Genomic DNA, 15,736 nt, shown 5'->3' with positions numbered 1-15,736 from the left:
TAATCTCAATAGATGCAGAAAAAGCTTTCCACAAAATACAGCATTCATTATTATTAAAAATACAAAAGAGCATAGGGATAAAAGGAGCTTTCCTTTAAATAACAAGCAGTATTTATCTAAAACTCACAGCAAACTGAGTCACTGAGAAAAACTGGATGCATTCCTCATAACATCAGAGGTGAAACAAAAATGTCCAATTTCACCACTATTATTCAACTTTGTACTAGAAATATTTTTTTTTGCAATAAGAAAACAAAATTAAAGAATTAGAATAGGCAATGAGGAAATAAAACTATCACTCTTTGCAGATGATATGATGACAAAAACATAGGGAATTCTAAAAAGTCATCCAAAAATCTACTGAAAACAATTCACAGCTTTAGCAAAATAAACTCACACAAATCATCAGCATTTTTACATATTACTGAACAAGCCCTTCAATAAGAGATAGAATGAGAAATTCCATTTAAAATTACCATAGATACAATAAAATATTTGGAGATCTACCTGCTAAGACAAATGCAAGAACACAATTACAAAATATTTAAAGTCTGATCTAAATAATTGCTCATGGACGGGCCAAGTTAATATAATAAAAATGGCAATTCTGCCTAAATGGTCTACATATTCAGTGCCATATCAATCAAACTGCCAAAGCATTTTTTAATAGAATTAGAAAAAAATAACAAAATTCCTCTGGAAGAACAAAAGGTCAAGAATATTAAGGGAATTAATGGGAAAAATACAAAGGATTATGGCTTAGCAGTACCAAACCTAAAACTATATATTATAAAGCAGCAGTAATCAAAACTATTTGGTTCTGACTAAGAAATAAAGTGATATATCAGGGGGATTAGATCCACATGACATAATAATCAAGACCTATAGCAATCTAGCATTTGAGAAATCCCCAAACTCCAACTTCTAGAATAAAAACTCACTATTTCAAAAAAATTGGTGGGAAAACTGGAAAATAATACATCAGAAACTCAATATAGATCTACATCTCATACCCCATACAAAAATAAGGTCAAAATAGATACATGATTTGGGCAAAAAGTAGAATACCATTAAAAAATTAGAGAACAAGGGATGATTTATCTATCAGATCTTTGGAGAAGGGATAAATTAATGACCAAAGAAGAATAAGCGAATATTATGAAAGGCACAATGGATAACTTTGATTATATTAAACTAAAAAGTTTTTACACAGACAAAACCAACAGAAACACGATTAAAAGGGAAGTACAAAACCATGGTGGGAAAAAAAAAAACTTTACAGCCAGTTTTTTTTTTTTTCTGATAAAGGTCTCATTTCTAAAATATATAAAGAACTGTATCAAACTTATAAGAATATAAATCATTTCCCAGTTGATAAATGGTCAAAGAACATGAACAGACAATTTTCAGATGATAAAATTACAGCCATTTATAGTTATATGAAGGAATGATCTAAATCACCATTGATTAGAGAAATGCAAATTAAGACAACTCTGCGGTATCACTAAACACCTCTCAGATTGCCTAAGATGACAGGAAAAGATAATGATGAATGTTGGAGGGGATGTGGGGAAATTGGGACACTAATACAGTGTTAGTGGAATTGTGACTGATCCAATCATTCTGGAGAGCAATAGGGAGCTATGCCCAAAAGGCTATCAAACTTTATATACCCTTTGATCCACAGTGTCCCTACTGGGCCTGTATCACAAAGAAATCATAAAAAAAAGGACAAGGACCCACATTTGCAAAAATGTTTGTAGCAGCTCTATTTGTAGTAGCCAAGAACTGGAAAATATTCAAATACCCATCAATTGGGGAATGACTGAATAAGCTGTGGTACATGAAGGCAATGGAATATTAATGTTCTCTTTAAAATGATGAACAAACTTATTTTAGAAAGGCTTGGAAATATTTACATGAATTGTTGTTGAGTCAAACAAATAGAACCAATAATACATTGAACACAATAATAGCAAGAATGTGTGATAATCCACTATGAAAGCCTTGGTTCTTCTCAGTAATTCAGTGATCCAAATCCATCCCAATAGACTTTGGACAGAAAATGTCATCGGCATCCAGAAAAAGAACTAAGGAGACTGAATGTGAATCAACACATATCATGTTCAGTTCTTTTCCAATTTTTTAAAATCTCTCCCATGGTTTTTCCCTTTTGCTCTGATTTTTATTTCCCAATATGATCCGTAAATCATTGAGTATTGATTTATGATCAATAGTAAAATACATGAATGAATGAATGAATAAAATTACTACACTAAAAAAGAACGTAATTTGGGAATAGAGAAAGCAGGTTTCATTTTCAGAGGAGGATAATGAAGTAAAAAGGAATAAACAGATTCCACCTTACATGGAGTAAAAGGCCTTGGCTAAGATATTCCAAAGAGGAAAGGAACTTGGATTGAAGGCAAAATCAACTATCCAGCACAATTAAGTATTATTTTTCAGGAGAAAAGAGGGACAATCAATGAAATAGGTGAATTTCACTTATTTTTGATGAAAAAGACCAAAGTTGAACAGAAAATGTGACACACAAGTACAGAATTCAAAAGAAGCATGCAAAGGTAAAAGAGAAAGAAAAAAATAATTATTTTAAAGATTATAAATTTTACATCCCTACATGGGAAAATGATGTGTTTAACTCTTGAGAATTGTATCTGTGTTAAGGGTAAATATTTAGAGAGTGTAGGTATAATTTGCCTTTATTGTGATTATATATATATATATGTAAAAAGAGGGGTGCAAAAATATTGTACCAGAAGAAGAAGAAAGGGGAAGTAAAATGGGATAAATTACATCACATAAAGAGGCAAAAAAATAACTATTACATTTGAGGAAACAAGGAAGGGGGATGAACATTGTGTGAACTCATCAAATTTAACTCAAAGAGAGAATATCCAACATATTTAGTTGGACAGAAAAACTTGTCTCATCCTATAGGGAAATGCCAGGGGAAAGGGGAAACGAAAGGGGAAGGCTAATAAAGAAAGGGAAAGAGATAAGAAAGGGGGAGGAGCTGTAAAAGGGGAAGGCTGTTTGGGGGAGGTGGTGGTCAGAAGCAAAACACTCAGGAGGAGGAAAAGAATGCAAGGAAAGAGAAAAATATAATTTGGGGAAAATAAGATGGTGGGAAATACAGAGTTAATAATTTTAACTGTGAATGTGAATGGGATGAATTCTCTCATAAAACTGAAGCAGGTAGCAGATTGGATTAAAAGCCAGAATCCTTCAATATGTTCTTTACAAGAAACACATTTAAAACAGTGATACAGAGAGTAAAGCTAAAAGACTGGAGCAGAATCTGTAATGCTTCTGCTGAAGTTAAAAAAAAAAAAAAGCAGGGGTGGTAATCTTGATCTCAGATCCAGCAAAAGCAAAAATAGATCTAATTAAAGAGATAAAGAAGGAAACTACATTTTGCTAAATGGTACCATAGATAATGAAGTAATTTCAATATTAAATACATATGCACCAAGTGGTTTAGCATCCAGATTCCTAGAGCAGATGTTAAGAGAGCTACAAGAAGAAATAGTCAGTAAAACTATACTAGTGGGAGATCTCAACCTTGCTCTGTCAGAACTAGATAAATCAAACCACAAATTAAATAAGAAAGAAGTGAAGGAGGTAAATAGAATTTTAGAAAAATTAGGTATGATAGACTTTTGGAGAAAATTGGATGTGCACAGAAAAGAATATACTTTTTTCTCAGTGGTACATGGAACCAACTGAGTTCCATGGATAAGGGTATAACAACCTCAAATCAAATGCTGAAAGGCAGAAATAGTAAATACATTTTCCCAGATCATGATGCAATAAAAATTACATGTTATAAAGGGCCAGAGAAAAATAGACCAAAAATTAATTGTTAATAACAATCTAATCCTAAGAATGAGTGTGTGAAACAACAAATTGTAAGCACAATTCATAATTTAAGCAAAGAGAATGACAATAATGAAACAACATACCAAAATTTATGGGATACAGCCAAAGCAATTCTTAGGGGAAGTTTTATATCTCTAGATGCTTACTTGCATATAATACAGAAAGAGAAGATCAGTGAATTGGGCATTCAATTAAAAAAGGTCCAATCAAAAAAAAAATTTATATCATATGTCAACTATATTAATATTGTTTTAGACTATATAATACAATTAGATAGCATAACATTGGAATATTTCTTTGGCATAGGAAATAATAAGCTGATATAGTTAGAAAATTATGGTAAGATTTGGACCTAAGAAGAATTTTATCTGCCTTCAGAGAAATAGAGGACAAATGAGAGTAATGCAATCTTATATAGATGTATATGAATGTATACATGTATGTAGTATATTATTTTAGATATTTACAGATGTGTACATGCATACACATATATACCTAATACACTTATGTATGTGTGTGTATATATATATGTATATATCTCCATAAACATGTCTATACTTAATTATAGCTGTCTTGAGAGAAGTTGGGGAATGGAAAAAGGAAAAAAAGAATAAAGTTAAAAGTGCACATAGAGAAAAAAAAAAAAAGAAAACCTACAAGGAAGCAAAGAAAAGATGGACGGTTCTGAATGAAATGTATTCTTTTATTTTATATGTTTTCTTGAAAAGGCAATTTATTGTTACATATTTTGAATCCTCTCATGTTCTGCTGTGCATGTGACATTTTTTTCTCTATTTTTTAATTTAAGTTTTAAATAAATAAATACATTTAAAAAGAACAAGTTAGTTTACCTCTAGTTAAGGACAAAGGCTTGAGAGAGGTGTGTTTTAAAGGAAAATCAGGCACAAAATTAAAATGGGAAGGAGTAGCAACTACTATTAATCTTGACAAAGAGATTTCTTTATTTCACAAAATTCCCAAGATATGGCCCTACAGCCTTTTATTGAAATCTTCCAGTGAGAAGAGTTCAGTTATGAGCAGTTATCCAATTTGAGATGAAGATAATATAACTGTAGGGAGAAGAGAGAGTTATGTGGGTCATTAGGAATTGGGCTAAGAACAGTAGTAAAAGGTGTACTTCAGACTTGTCACATCTCTCTCAATTCATCTTCTGGCTATCACTTACTTTAGGTTTCAGTGACAATCTCCCTGAAATATTTTAAAATTTATATTCAGAAAATGTTAAAAAAAATTCTTCACTTAGGTTTAATCTTAATTTCTCATGGAATCTTCTCTGCTCTCAAACTCACAAAATTTGATAATTCAATTTTAACCATATGATTTGTTAACATAAGTTAATGAAAGAGTAAATGAATGAAGAAAGGATTTATTAAGCATTTTCTATGTGAAAATCATAGTTAGGGAGCTGGAATACAAATGGAAAAGCAAGACATTCCCTGTCATCAAAGATCTTTTGGAAGCTGGAGACAACATATATAGGAAATTGCAGCTGCAAATCAGATGTCAAGGCCCTATGATCCACATGGAAAAGCAGAAAATAATGTATTTTCTTTAATGTTTTTTCAACAGATGATAAAAAGATATCAATCTCTGATATTTAACCATTACAGGGGCAACAAGTTTGATGGTGAAAACCTTTCTTGGGGATTCACTCCTTTGACTGGTGAAGAGGCAGGAATTCTAAGTTCATTGTACCAACTACCTGTTGGAACATTAAGCACTTAGCTTACAAGAGTCCTCAAACTACGTCCCCCGCAGGCCAGATACAGCAGCTGAGGATGTTTATCCCCCTCACCCAGGGCTATGAAGGCCCACAAAACAAAGTTTTTGTTTTTACTATAGTCCGGCCCTCCAATAGTCTGAGGGACAGTGAACTGGATCCTATTTAAAAAGTTTGATGACCCCTGATGTTGTCTTAGCATATAGCAGTTGCTTAATAAATGCTTGCTTCCTTTCAGAAAGTGAGATTTTATAATGGACAAAATCCAGCACAAAAGTAAAGTGTTTTGTAACTATTACACATGTACATAATAAAAACAAAAATATGAGCTAGCTAAGTGGAAGGAAATGAAGTTGCCTACTTCAATCAGATTTTGCTCTCTCTCAACTTTATTTTTGAGTTGTTAGAAGAGGTCTGGACTTTGTCCAGCCTAAGCAGATTTAAGGTATTTGGGGTTGTTATTTGTTTGTTTTTGACAGTCACCAAAATGGATTTTGAACGGTGGCACAGGATCATCGTTGGGAATGACTCAAACTATAAAATGTTCAGTGGAACACATGAACAGACATTTTACATTTCACTACGTTCCCTCTAGGTCCATGTTTTCTAGCAAGAAAGGTAAGAGAATTGGGCCCATCTTCTTGTTATTGATCATTTTTTGAAGAAATTTCCTCCTATTTAAGCTAATGACGCTCTCCCTCAACAACATTATAGAATTAAAGAATATACCTGTATTATTTCAAAGGGACTGAATCTTTCAGAAATTTGCAGGATCAATCTGAAAGCATTTATTAAATGCCTACTATGTGTCAGGCATTGTTCTAAGCACTAAACATATAAAAAGGAGGCAAAAAACAAGCCCTGCTTTCAAAAGATTTACAGTCTAATGATAAGGCAACATGCAATCAAATATATACAAAGTAAACAATAATCATCAGGCATGATAACAAAATCAGTATTGTCATTGTTACTGAAAAGAAACCACCTCTGTAACTTTCCAAATGAAAGAAATTCTCCTTGATGCCCATTTGTCTCAGTCTGTTAACCTAGAAGTTCCTTCAGGGTCAGGACTGTATGATTTGTATCTATTTTCCCAAAGTTTAACAGAGCTCTTTACACATAGCAAATGCTTAATAACTATTTGCATTTTTCTATTCATTTGCATGAGTCCAGAATAAGAATGTTAAAGATGTTGCAAAGATGAAAACAGGCAATCTGTTTTGAAATGGTTTAAAAACTAAATCTAAAACTTCATACTCAAATCTCTTTTCTTTTATTGTATATTGAGTTTTAGTAACATATTACCTAATTAAGTGTAACTCTTCCTCGGTTATATATCAGATGTGAAATGCTGCATTCAAGGCTTCTAGATAGGGGTTTCAGGGGTTTCATCACCTAAGATCAGTCTGGAGAAACATTTTGTCTTTATTTAGTTAATGAGTTCTCTCCACAGTCGCTCATCTCATGGTTGCTTGTAATAATTTTGGTTGTTTGTTTTTCATGCTTGAGGAGAACCAATGATATCACAATGCTGGGATCAAGGTACAATGTATTCAACCATGGATACAGTTTTTTTTTTTTCTCTCTGAGATCAGGAAAACTCATCTTCATGAGTTCAAATCCAGCTTTGGATACTTATTAGTTGTGTTACTCTGAGCAAGTCATTTAACCTTGTTTGCCTCAGTTCCTCCCCTGAAAAATGAACTGGAGAAGGAAATGGCAAAGCATTTCAGTAGCTTTACCAAAGAGACCCCAAATTGGGTCACAAAGAAGTCACACAAATGAAATGACTTAATAGAAATTATCATGATCTCAGTGATATGAATAGACTTCATCATAGGAGCATCAAGGAATTGTTCAATTCACATCCTGTGGAGGGCCAAAACTTTGGAGAAGTATACTTGAAACAAGATGTTAACTCAGTGGAATTGATGAAATGATTGTTCTCTAGTTTATATATATACTTAGTATTTAGCATTGTGATGTAATGGCTCTCTAGTTCACACATATACTCAGTATACTGTAATGATGTAATTGTAATAGGGTATTTAAACTGGGGACAGAGTCAGACTCAAGGGAAGACTGGTTGAGACTGGCCGACTGGCAGACTGTTGGATGACACTGGGTCTGACCAAGACTGGGTCAGACTATGACAGACACAGACTGTGTAAGAGACAATAAAGATTTTGGACTCTATTTTTGTCCATTCTCGTGGTGTCTATCCTGCTGAGATCAAGTCTAGTCCAAAGGACCTCCAGAAAGCTAGCCCAAACATTACAACACCCCTGTGTATTCAATTGACCACAATTGTATATTCCATAATTGTATATAATTATAATTCAATACATATCATTATTCTTATTTGTAGTGAATGGAATAATATCAATCATATATAGAACATTAGTTAGCAATATGGGGTATGTAAAGTTTAAATAAGGAGTAATTTTTGCTTCCTGAAACTTATAAGTGCTTTAAAGCTTTAAAGAAATAAAACATCAAGAGACATAAGAAGGGAGAGAAAAGAAAGAGAAGGTAGTAAAATGTGGAATATGTAGTGGGGTCCAGAGCCCAGAATTTTGGTGGGGAATAATGTGAGATGATGTTAGGATGGAAAATAGTTCATAGAATCATAACATTCATATGATATAACTTATTCAGGCATTGCCCAAATGATGGACGTTCACTCAATTTTCATTTCCTTGCTACTACAAAAAGGGCTGCAACAAGCATTTTCCCCTTTTTTATGATCTAAAGAGATCAGGCCAGTAGAGACGCTGCTGGATCAAAGGATTAAAAATGCAGTTTGATAGTTTGATAGTCCTTTGAATATAGTTCCAAATTGCTTTCCATAATAGTTGGATCAGTTCATATCTCCACCAACAATGTATTAGTGTCCAAGTTTTTCCAAATCCTCTCCAACATTTATCATTATCTTTTTTTTTGCATCTTAGCCAATTTGAGATGTGTGACGTGGTATCTTAGAGTTGTCTTAATTTGTGCTTCTCTAATCAATAATGATTTGGAGCATTTTTTTATATGACTAGAAATGGTTTTAATTTCTTCTGAAAATTGGCTGGTCATATCCTTTTACTATTTATCAATTGGGGAATAGCTTGTATTTATATAAATTTGAGTTAATTCTTCATATATCTTAGAAATGAGGCCTTTTTCAGAAATCTTGGATGTGAATTTTTTTCCAATTTTCTATTTCCCTTCTAACCTTGGCTCTATTGGTTTTATTTGTACAAAACTTTTAAAATTTAATATATTCAAAATTATCAATTTTTCATTTCATAATGTTCTCTAGTTCTTCTTTGGCCATAACTTCCTTCCTTTTCCACAGATCTAAGAAGTAGACTATCCCCTAACAACTTCCTTATGAATCATGTTGGGACAAAAAATCAGGAAATAAAAGGGAAAAACTATGAGAGAAAAAAAAGAAGTATGTAAATCTTCCCACACTTTTCTAAAATCAGATTGTTCACTATTTTTTACATAATAATAATATTCTATTACTTTCATATATCATAGCTGATTCAGCCATTCCCCAATTGAAGGACATTTACCAATCTTCCTCCTCACCTTTACCCCTGGCTTTCTTCAGTTCTCCTTTAAAATACCACCTTTGTTAAGAAGTTTTTCCCAGTATCTTTTAATTCTAATGTGTTCCCTCTGAAAATATTTATAATTTATTTTGTGTATATTTTGTTTACAAATTTTCTTCCCTATTAGATTATAAACTCCTTCAAGGCAACTATTTTTGTCTTTCTTTGTGGTCTCATACCTAAGCATAGTACCTAGCACATAGTTGAAGATTAATAAATGCTTGTCAACTTAACATATGAGTAATATTACAGAAGTAGCAATAATAGAACATAATACTGCTATTGGATATGAGAAGTGAAGGTGGGGGAATCAATGTTAATACTTTTAAAATGTATTATTATATGAATAGTGATACCATAAACCAACTAGGAAATTTAGAAAATAGAGCATGTTTAAGAGGAAATGTAATAACATTTTAGTTTGGGTATTGGTCAAACCAATAATGGGTCAAAATCATTGAATTTATACATTAAAATTATTTTTAGGACCAATACTCTATTCCACCTGCAAAATTCTATTATTTTTGAACTTTTAAGGAGTAAGGAGAGATAGTAGTATAAGTTTAGGAGGTTGCAAAATGTGGGTGAGGATATATGGAGAGATGATCAGAGCAACTTTATTGAAGAGGTTAGATGACTATAGTCAGGGAAAGAGACATTAAATAATTTAAATGAGCTCATGAAATTAAATGGTTTAGAAGTAGAAATAACTCAGTTATCTTTTAAAATTTTTTATTGATTCATTTTATTTTTAAAATTGCAGTAATTTCTTAATATTCATCCCAAATCATTGAACCATCCCTTGTGTCAAAGATTAAAAAAAGAAGAAAAGCTATTTGAGAAAATAACCATGTATATCAGTATACATAACATTCCACATTCATAATATTCCATCACTCTCCAGAAAGAGAACTGTGTCTCATCATTTGCATTCCAGGTCCAAGCTTGGCCACTATTGTTAATTTTAGTTCATCCTATTTGTGTTATTTTGTTTATATTATTGAAGTCTTTGTGTTCTCATTCTTCTTTACCCTGGATCACTTTATTACATCTTGCCATTTTCTCTGAATTTTTCATGTTCATATGGTACAATTTATTCTACTGTTTCTCCCTCTGATACACCTTTGGTTTTCAAGTGTTTGCTACCAAAAAAATGATGTTATGAGTTTGTTGGGATATATAGGATTTTTTTTCCCCTTTTTATTAAGTATATATCCAGTAGAGAATCACTGGGGGGAAAAGGATGAATATTTTAGTAACTTTTAAAAAATGTTTGAATTGTTGGGCAAAATAATTGTAACAGTTCAGAGATAAGCTAACAAGATATAAATGTACCTGTCTTCCAGAGTCCTTCTTAAATTTCTTATTTCCATCTTTTATCATATTTGCAAATTTGATATGTGTAAGATAAAACTTAAGAACTATTTTAATTTGAACTTAAATTGTGATCTAGAATATTCATATGATAACAGATTTTTCTTTTGAAAAATATTTGTTGAACCCATTTATATTGACTCTATGCTCAACCTTCTGTCTATTGTGGAACTTAGATATTAATATATGATCTCTGGATTTGCCGATTAATTATTTTTCAATTCTTTTTTTTTTCTTTAAAAAATATTCTTTGTTATAAGAATGGCCCTCTGGGATGGAGGAATGGAGGCATGACATGAATAATTTAGGTGACTAAAATTAAGGTGATGTAAAATTTCATTTTTAAAAAAGAGATATTATCTCATCATTGTGAGTATTCTTTCCTCTGAAATAGATGACACCTTTCCATGAGTTTTCATACTGAATGAGTCTCCTTCAGGTTATTACATAAATCCTCCACTAAGATCTGAGGGCCCTCTTTCTTTCCTTTTTTTTAATACCTGAGAGATAGTTTTTGGGGTGCCCACCTATTTGCTCTCATTCTTGATATATGACTAGTACATCTTACTTTTTTACTCATGAATGTCCTTAATAACATCTTAACGTGTCTCTCAAATCAAAAATTTAAATGTTCCACAGGGAATAGACTGATCTCCAAGTCTAATTCTCTAATAACAGGGGACAGATCATAGTACCTGGTGATTAGTATATTAAAAGTTGGCACATCACATCATTACCCAGTAGCTATAATCTCTTTTTTTAATTAAAGCTTTTTATTTTCAAAATATATACATGGATAATTTTCAATATTTACCCTTACAAAATCTTGTGTTCTAAATTTATCCCTCCTTTCTCTTCACCCCCTCTCCCAGATGGCAAGCAATACAATATATGTTAAAGACGTACAATTCTTCTATGCATATTTCCACAAATATCATGCTGCACAAGAAAAAACAAATCAAAAAGGAAAAAAAAAAATGAGAAAGAAAACAAAATGCAAGCAAACAACAACAACAAAAAAAGAGTAAAAATACTATGTTGTAATCCACACTCAATCCTCACAGTCCTCTCTCTAGGTGCAGATTCTCGGTCATAAGATCATTGGAACTGGCCTGAATCATCTCATTATTGAAGAGAGTCACACCCATCAGAATTGGTCATCATATAATCTTTTCATTGCCATGTATAATGATCTCTTGGTTATGCTCATTTCACTTAGCTTCAGTTTATGTAAGTCTCTCCAGGCCTTTCTGAAATCATCCTGCAGTAGCTATATCTCAAAGGAAACTTCCTTTGCCTGGCATTCTTTCCCTGCTCTCCTTTCATGTTCTTCCAATTATCAGACAGGCTTCTGATCAGGGGCTATGGTGATAGGCTCCTTTTTCCAGCAACAATATTTGGTTATTTTGTCCCGAAATTCCTTAGTCTTTACTCCATAAATGATAGGGTTGAGCATGGGAGGCACAAGAAAGTAAAGATTGCCAAGGATGATGTGAATATGGGGTGGGATACCCCGACCAAACCGATGTGCAAGGAAGGAAAAAAGTGGAGGTGTATAAGATGTGAGCATCACACAGATGTGTGTAGTACAGGTGTTGACTGCCTTGTGGTGAGCTTCCTTGGAGGAAAGTCGCATCACTGCCCGGATGATAAACACATAGGATGAGCCAATGGCAGAGAGGTCCAGACCAATGACCACTAAGGCGACCACGAGGCCATACATACGGTTGATAGTGGTGTCTGCACACACCATTTTCACCACCGCCATGTGTTCACAGTAGGTTGTGGGGATCACCCGGCTTGTACAAAATGGCATATGTTGGAGGAGAACAGGCATGGGGAGAATAAAAATTATGGCTCTCACTAAACTGACCAACCCAATGAGACCTATGCGGCCATTGGAGAGGATGGTGGTGTAGCGCAGTGGCTCACAGATTGCCACATAACGATCAAAAGCCATGGTCATCAAAACCGCTGATTGCATGACTGAAATGGAATGGATGAAGAACAGCTGGGTCAAACATCCCTCGAAGGTGATCTCTCTTTGATTGAACCAGAAAATGCACAGAGCTTTGGGAATGGTTGTAGTGGACATGCCCAGATCAGTGAGGGCCAGCATGCAAAGGAGCAGGAACATGGGCTTGTGCAGCGTGCGCTCTGTGGTGATAATGAAAAGGATGGTGCAGTTACCCAGAACAGTGATGAAATACATGGAAGAGAACGGTATTGATATCCAAATATGGGTATCCTCCAATCCAGGAATGCCCTTTAGGATGAAGAAGGAAGGCCTCACATGGGTAAAGTTGAAGGCAGTCATGATAGGAGACTGGCTAGGTCACTAAAGTCAGGATGACAAAGAAAAAGTATGTTTTTTTTTCCTACAAAAAATAATCACAAAAATCATAGTAAGGGGGGAAAAACATAGAGCATCTCTGTATGAAGTACAACTTCAAATGTCATCTTCTTCAGAAAGCCACAATCAGTAACATCCTTCCCTTTTGGATCTTAGATATTGTTTTTCTTATGCTTTTTTTTAATCTACTTGAATGTTATTTTGAAAGTTCTGCCAAATATTGCCATTTCTGCTTTCACATCTCTTGCTCCTGATTCTTTATTCACAAGGATACCTTCATAGTTTAGACCCTCATCACTCCTCACCTAGATTATTGTAACAGGTGCTAATTGGCCTCCCCACTTCAAACTTCAATCTAATCCATCCTAAAACTTATTGAAAATAATTTTTCTTAAATGCAAATCTTACTATGTTACCTTACCCCCCAAACTCAACCATTTGTACTGACTTTCTATTGCCTCTAGGATAAAAAATTAGGTACCTTTAGCTTTTAAAGTTCTACACAACTTGACCATATAAGTCAAAGTTATCATTATTATGTTCCTCACACATAGCATTACATCTTCCATCTCTCTATCCATCTACTCATTAGTTTACACTCATTCCCTCCTTACCTTGAACTTTTATAGTTTCTCTCTTCCTTCAAGACACAGATTATGCATTGTGTTCTATATGAAATCCTTCTTGATCCTTTCAACTGCTAGTGTCTTCCATCCCAAACTATCTTATATTTAAATACTTTGTGTATATTTGAGTTTATTCATCTCATATTTGTGCTGTATTCTTTCTATATGTACTTGTCTTTCCCATTAGAATGTAACCTCTTTTTGAGTAGAAATTATTTCATTCTTTTCCCTCTACATTTCCAGTGTTTAGCACTGTGTCTGACATTGAATAAGAGCTTAATCAAAACTTTATTTTTTTAACGTTTATATGTCACATCTCTCTCAGGGACCAGGACTGGATCTGTGATTTAATTGATACAGAGAATTACAGTTGAAGAAATTCCTCCTACAAAAATCAGTTGGTACTTTTTCTTCAATTTATAGTCATAGAGATTGGCTAAGAGTACTGAGATTATGTGATTGCCTGGGGTCACATAGAGGGTATGTGTCTTGGAGCCAGTTCTCCATATTCTACATTACAATGTCTACCATATTGAAATAGGTAAGATGTGTAGCCAGAAAAACTCGAGATCAAATCTATTCTCAGACACTTATTATTTGTGTGGCACTAGGCAAGTCACTTAACCACTCTCTGCCTCATTTTATTCATTTGTAGAATGTGGATATGATAGCTTTAACAAATATGACCATTTTATCCACACTACCATCTTCCAGGATGGTTGTGGGCCCTAGATTAAGGATCACATAATCCATTTCATCTCTAAATCTAAAAAATATGTGATCCTCACCTAGGACAGATGTGATCATCATCAAGAACCAAAGAAGGAAAAAACCCAATCTGCCTATCCAGAAGACAATAGTATAAATACAATGAGATCCTGCACAGGAAATGTTGTGGATTTGTTGATTCACCAGTCTCCAATTCACATTCAGAGAAGATTTGATGTTCTTTAAGATTTATTGATTCTTTACCTTCAATATCCAAAACCTAACCCACCTCCCAAACATGGACCAACTTAAATAGGGGTTAAGAATGAATGAAAATGAATGAAAAAAAATATTTCTTAAGTGTTTCCTATGTGCAAAATATTAGGAATATAACTATTATTGTAGTATTTTATGCTATCATTTTAGGTTCAGAAATCAAGAAAGCACATATTTGGAGTTTGAATCAAGGGAATGCCAGCAAACTTTAATTACCTATGATAGTCCATTGCTTATTCTTATAGTAATTACAATTTACTGGAGAATATGACACCTCTACAAGTCACACTAATGTGCAATGTTACTTGAACCACTTAAAGAACTTAGAAAGAACCCTTATTTAAACCATACTTACACAGGAATGTCCCCTATAACAGTTCAGATAGAGGGTTATCTCTGTTTTATTTGAAGACTGCCAAGTAATGAAAAATAGCAGATATTGATATAGATCATTCCATTTTTAGAAGGGTAAAATTCTTAGGAAGCTTTTCCCTATACTGATCTGAAATCAGCCTCTCTTAAACTTATACCTACTGTTCCTTCTTCTTTTGGGGCCATTAAAGTCTAATTTCTATTCCATGTGAGAGCCATTCAAATACTATTATGAAACTATGCCCTCTCACTTCCCAAGTTTTCCATCCTACAAATTAAACAATCTCAGCTCCTTTATTCAATCCTAATATTACATGAAGCTGATGCTGTGTATTAATGTTCTATTTAAAATGTGGTATTGAGAACTAAATACAGAATTTGAAACATGGTGTAACCAGAAAAGAAGACAGAAAGACTTTTGTCTCCCTAGAGGACCATGCTATTTTTAGGTTGTTTTTTTTTTTAAACTTCCATGTCATGCTATTTGTTCATCTTGGGCTTGCATCCACTAAAAAGCATTGAATTTTGCTTCAGAAGACCCAAGACTTAAATACCAGATCTTCTAATTACTATTTACATGATTTCAGTTATCATTTAACTTCTCTGGGCTACAGTTTCCTTATCTGCAAAACTGAGATGTTGAATTGGATGCCTAGATGATCCCTCATATTCTCTACTCATTTTTATATGAGCTGATATTTAGTCATACCTCCCCCCCCTTTTTTTTTTTTTTTTGCTTTTTTGCTGAGGCAATTGGGGTTAAGTGACTTGCCCTTTGAAC

General features: G+C 33.5%; 1 protein-coding gene across 1 annotated transcript; it reads right to left on the bottom strand.

Moving 5' to 3' along the window:
- Positions 1-11,959: 11,959 nt before the first annotated feature.
- Positions 11,960-12,937, bottom strand: LOC127555345 (olfactory receptor 52E4-like). Its single transcript, XM_051987576.1, has one exon. The coding sequence runs from the start codon at positions 12,935-12,937 to the stop codon at positions 11,960-11,962; it is 978 nt and encodes a 325-aa protein (XP_051843536.1).
- Positions 12,938-15,736: the final 2,799 nt, after the last annotated feature.

The sequence above is a fragment of the Antechinus flavipes genome, chromosome 3 (assembly GCF_016432865.1).
Source record: "Antechinus flavipes isolate AdamAnt ecotype Samford, QLD, Australia chromosome 3, AdamAnt_v2, whole genome shotgun sequence".
In the NCBI taxonomy this organism is placed as follows: domain Eukaryota; kingdom Metazoa; phylum Chordata; class Mammalia; order Dasyuromorphia; family Dasyuridae; genus Antechinus; species Antechinus flavipes.
Note: the sequence above shows the minus strand (reverse complement) of the source record. Positions and strands in the feature narration are given on the sequence as shown.

Excerpts from the sequence above, each read along its gene's own strand:
- LOC127555345 (XM_051987576.1), bottom strand. The coding sequence starts at position 12,937 with ATGACTGCCTTCAACTTTACCCATGTGAGGCCTTCCTTCTTCATCCTA.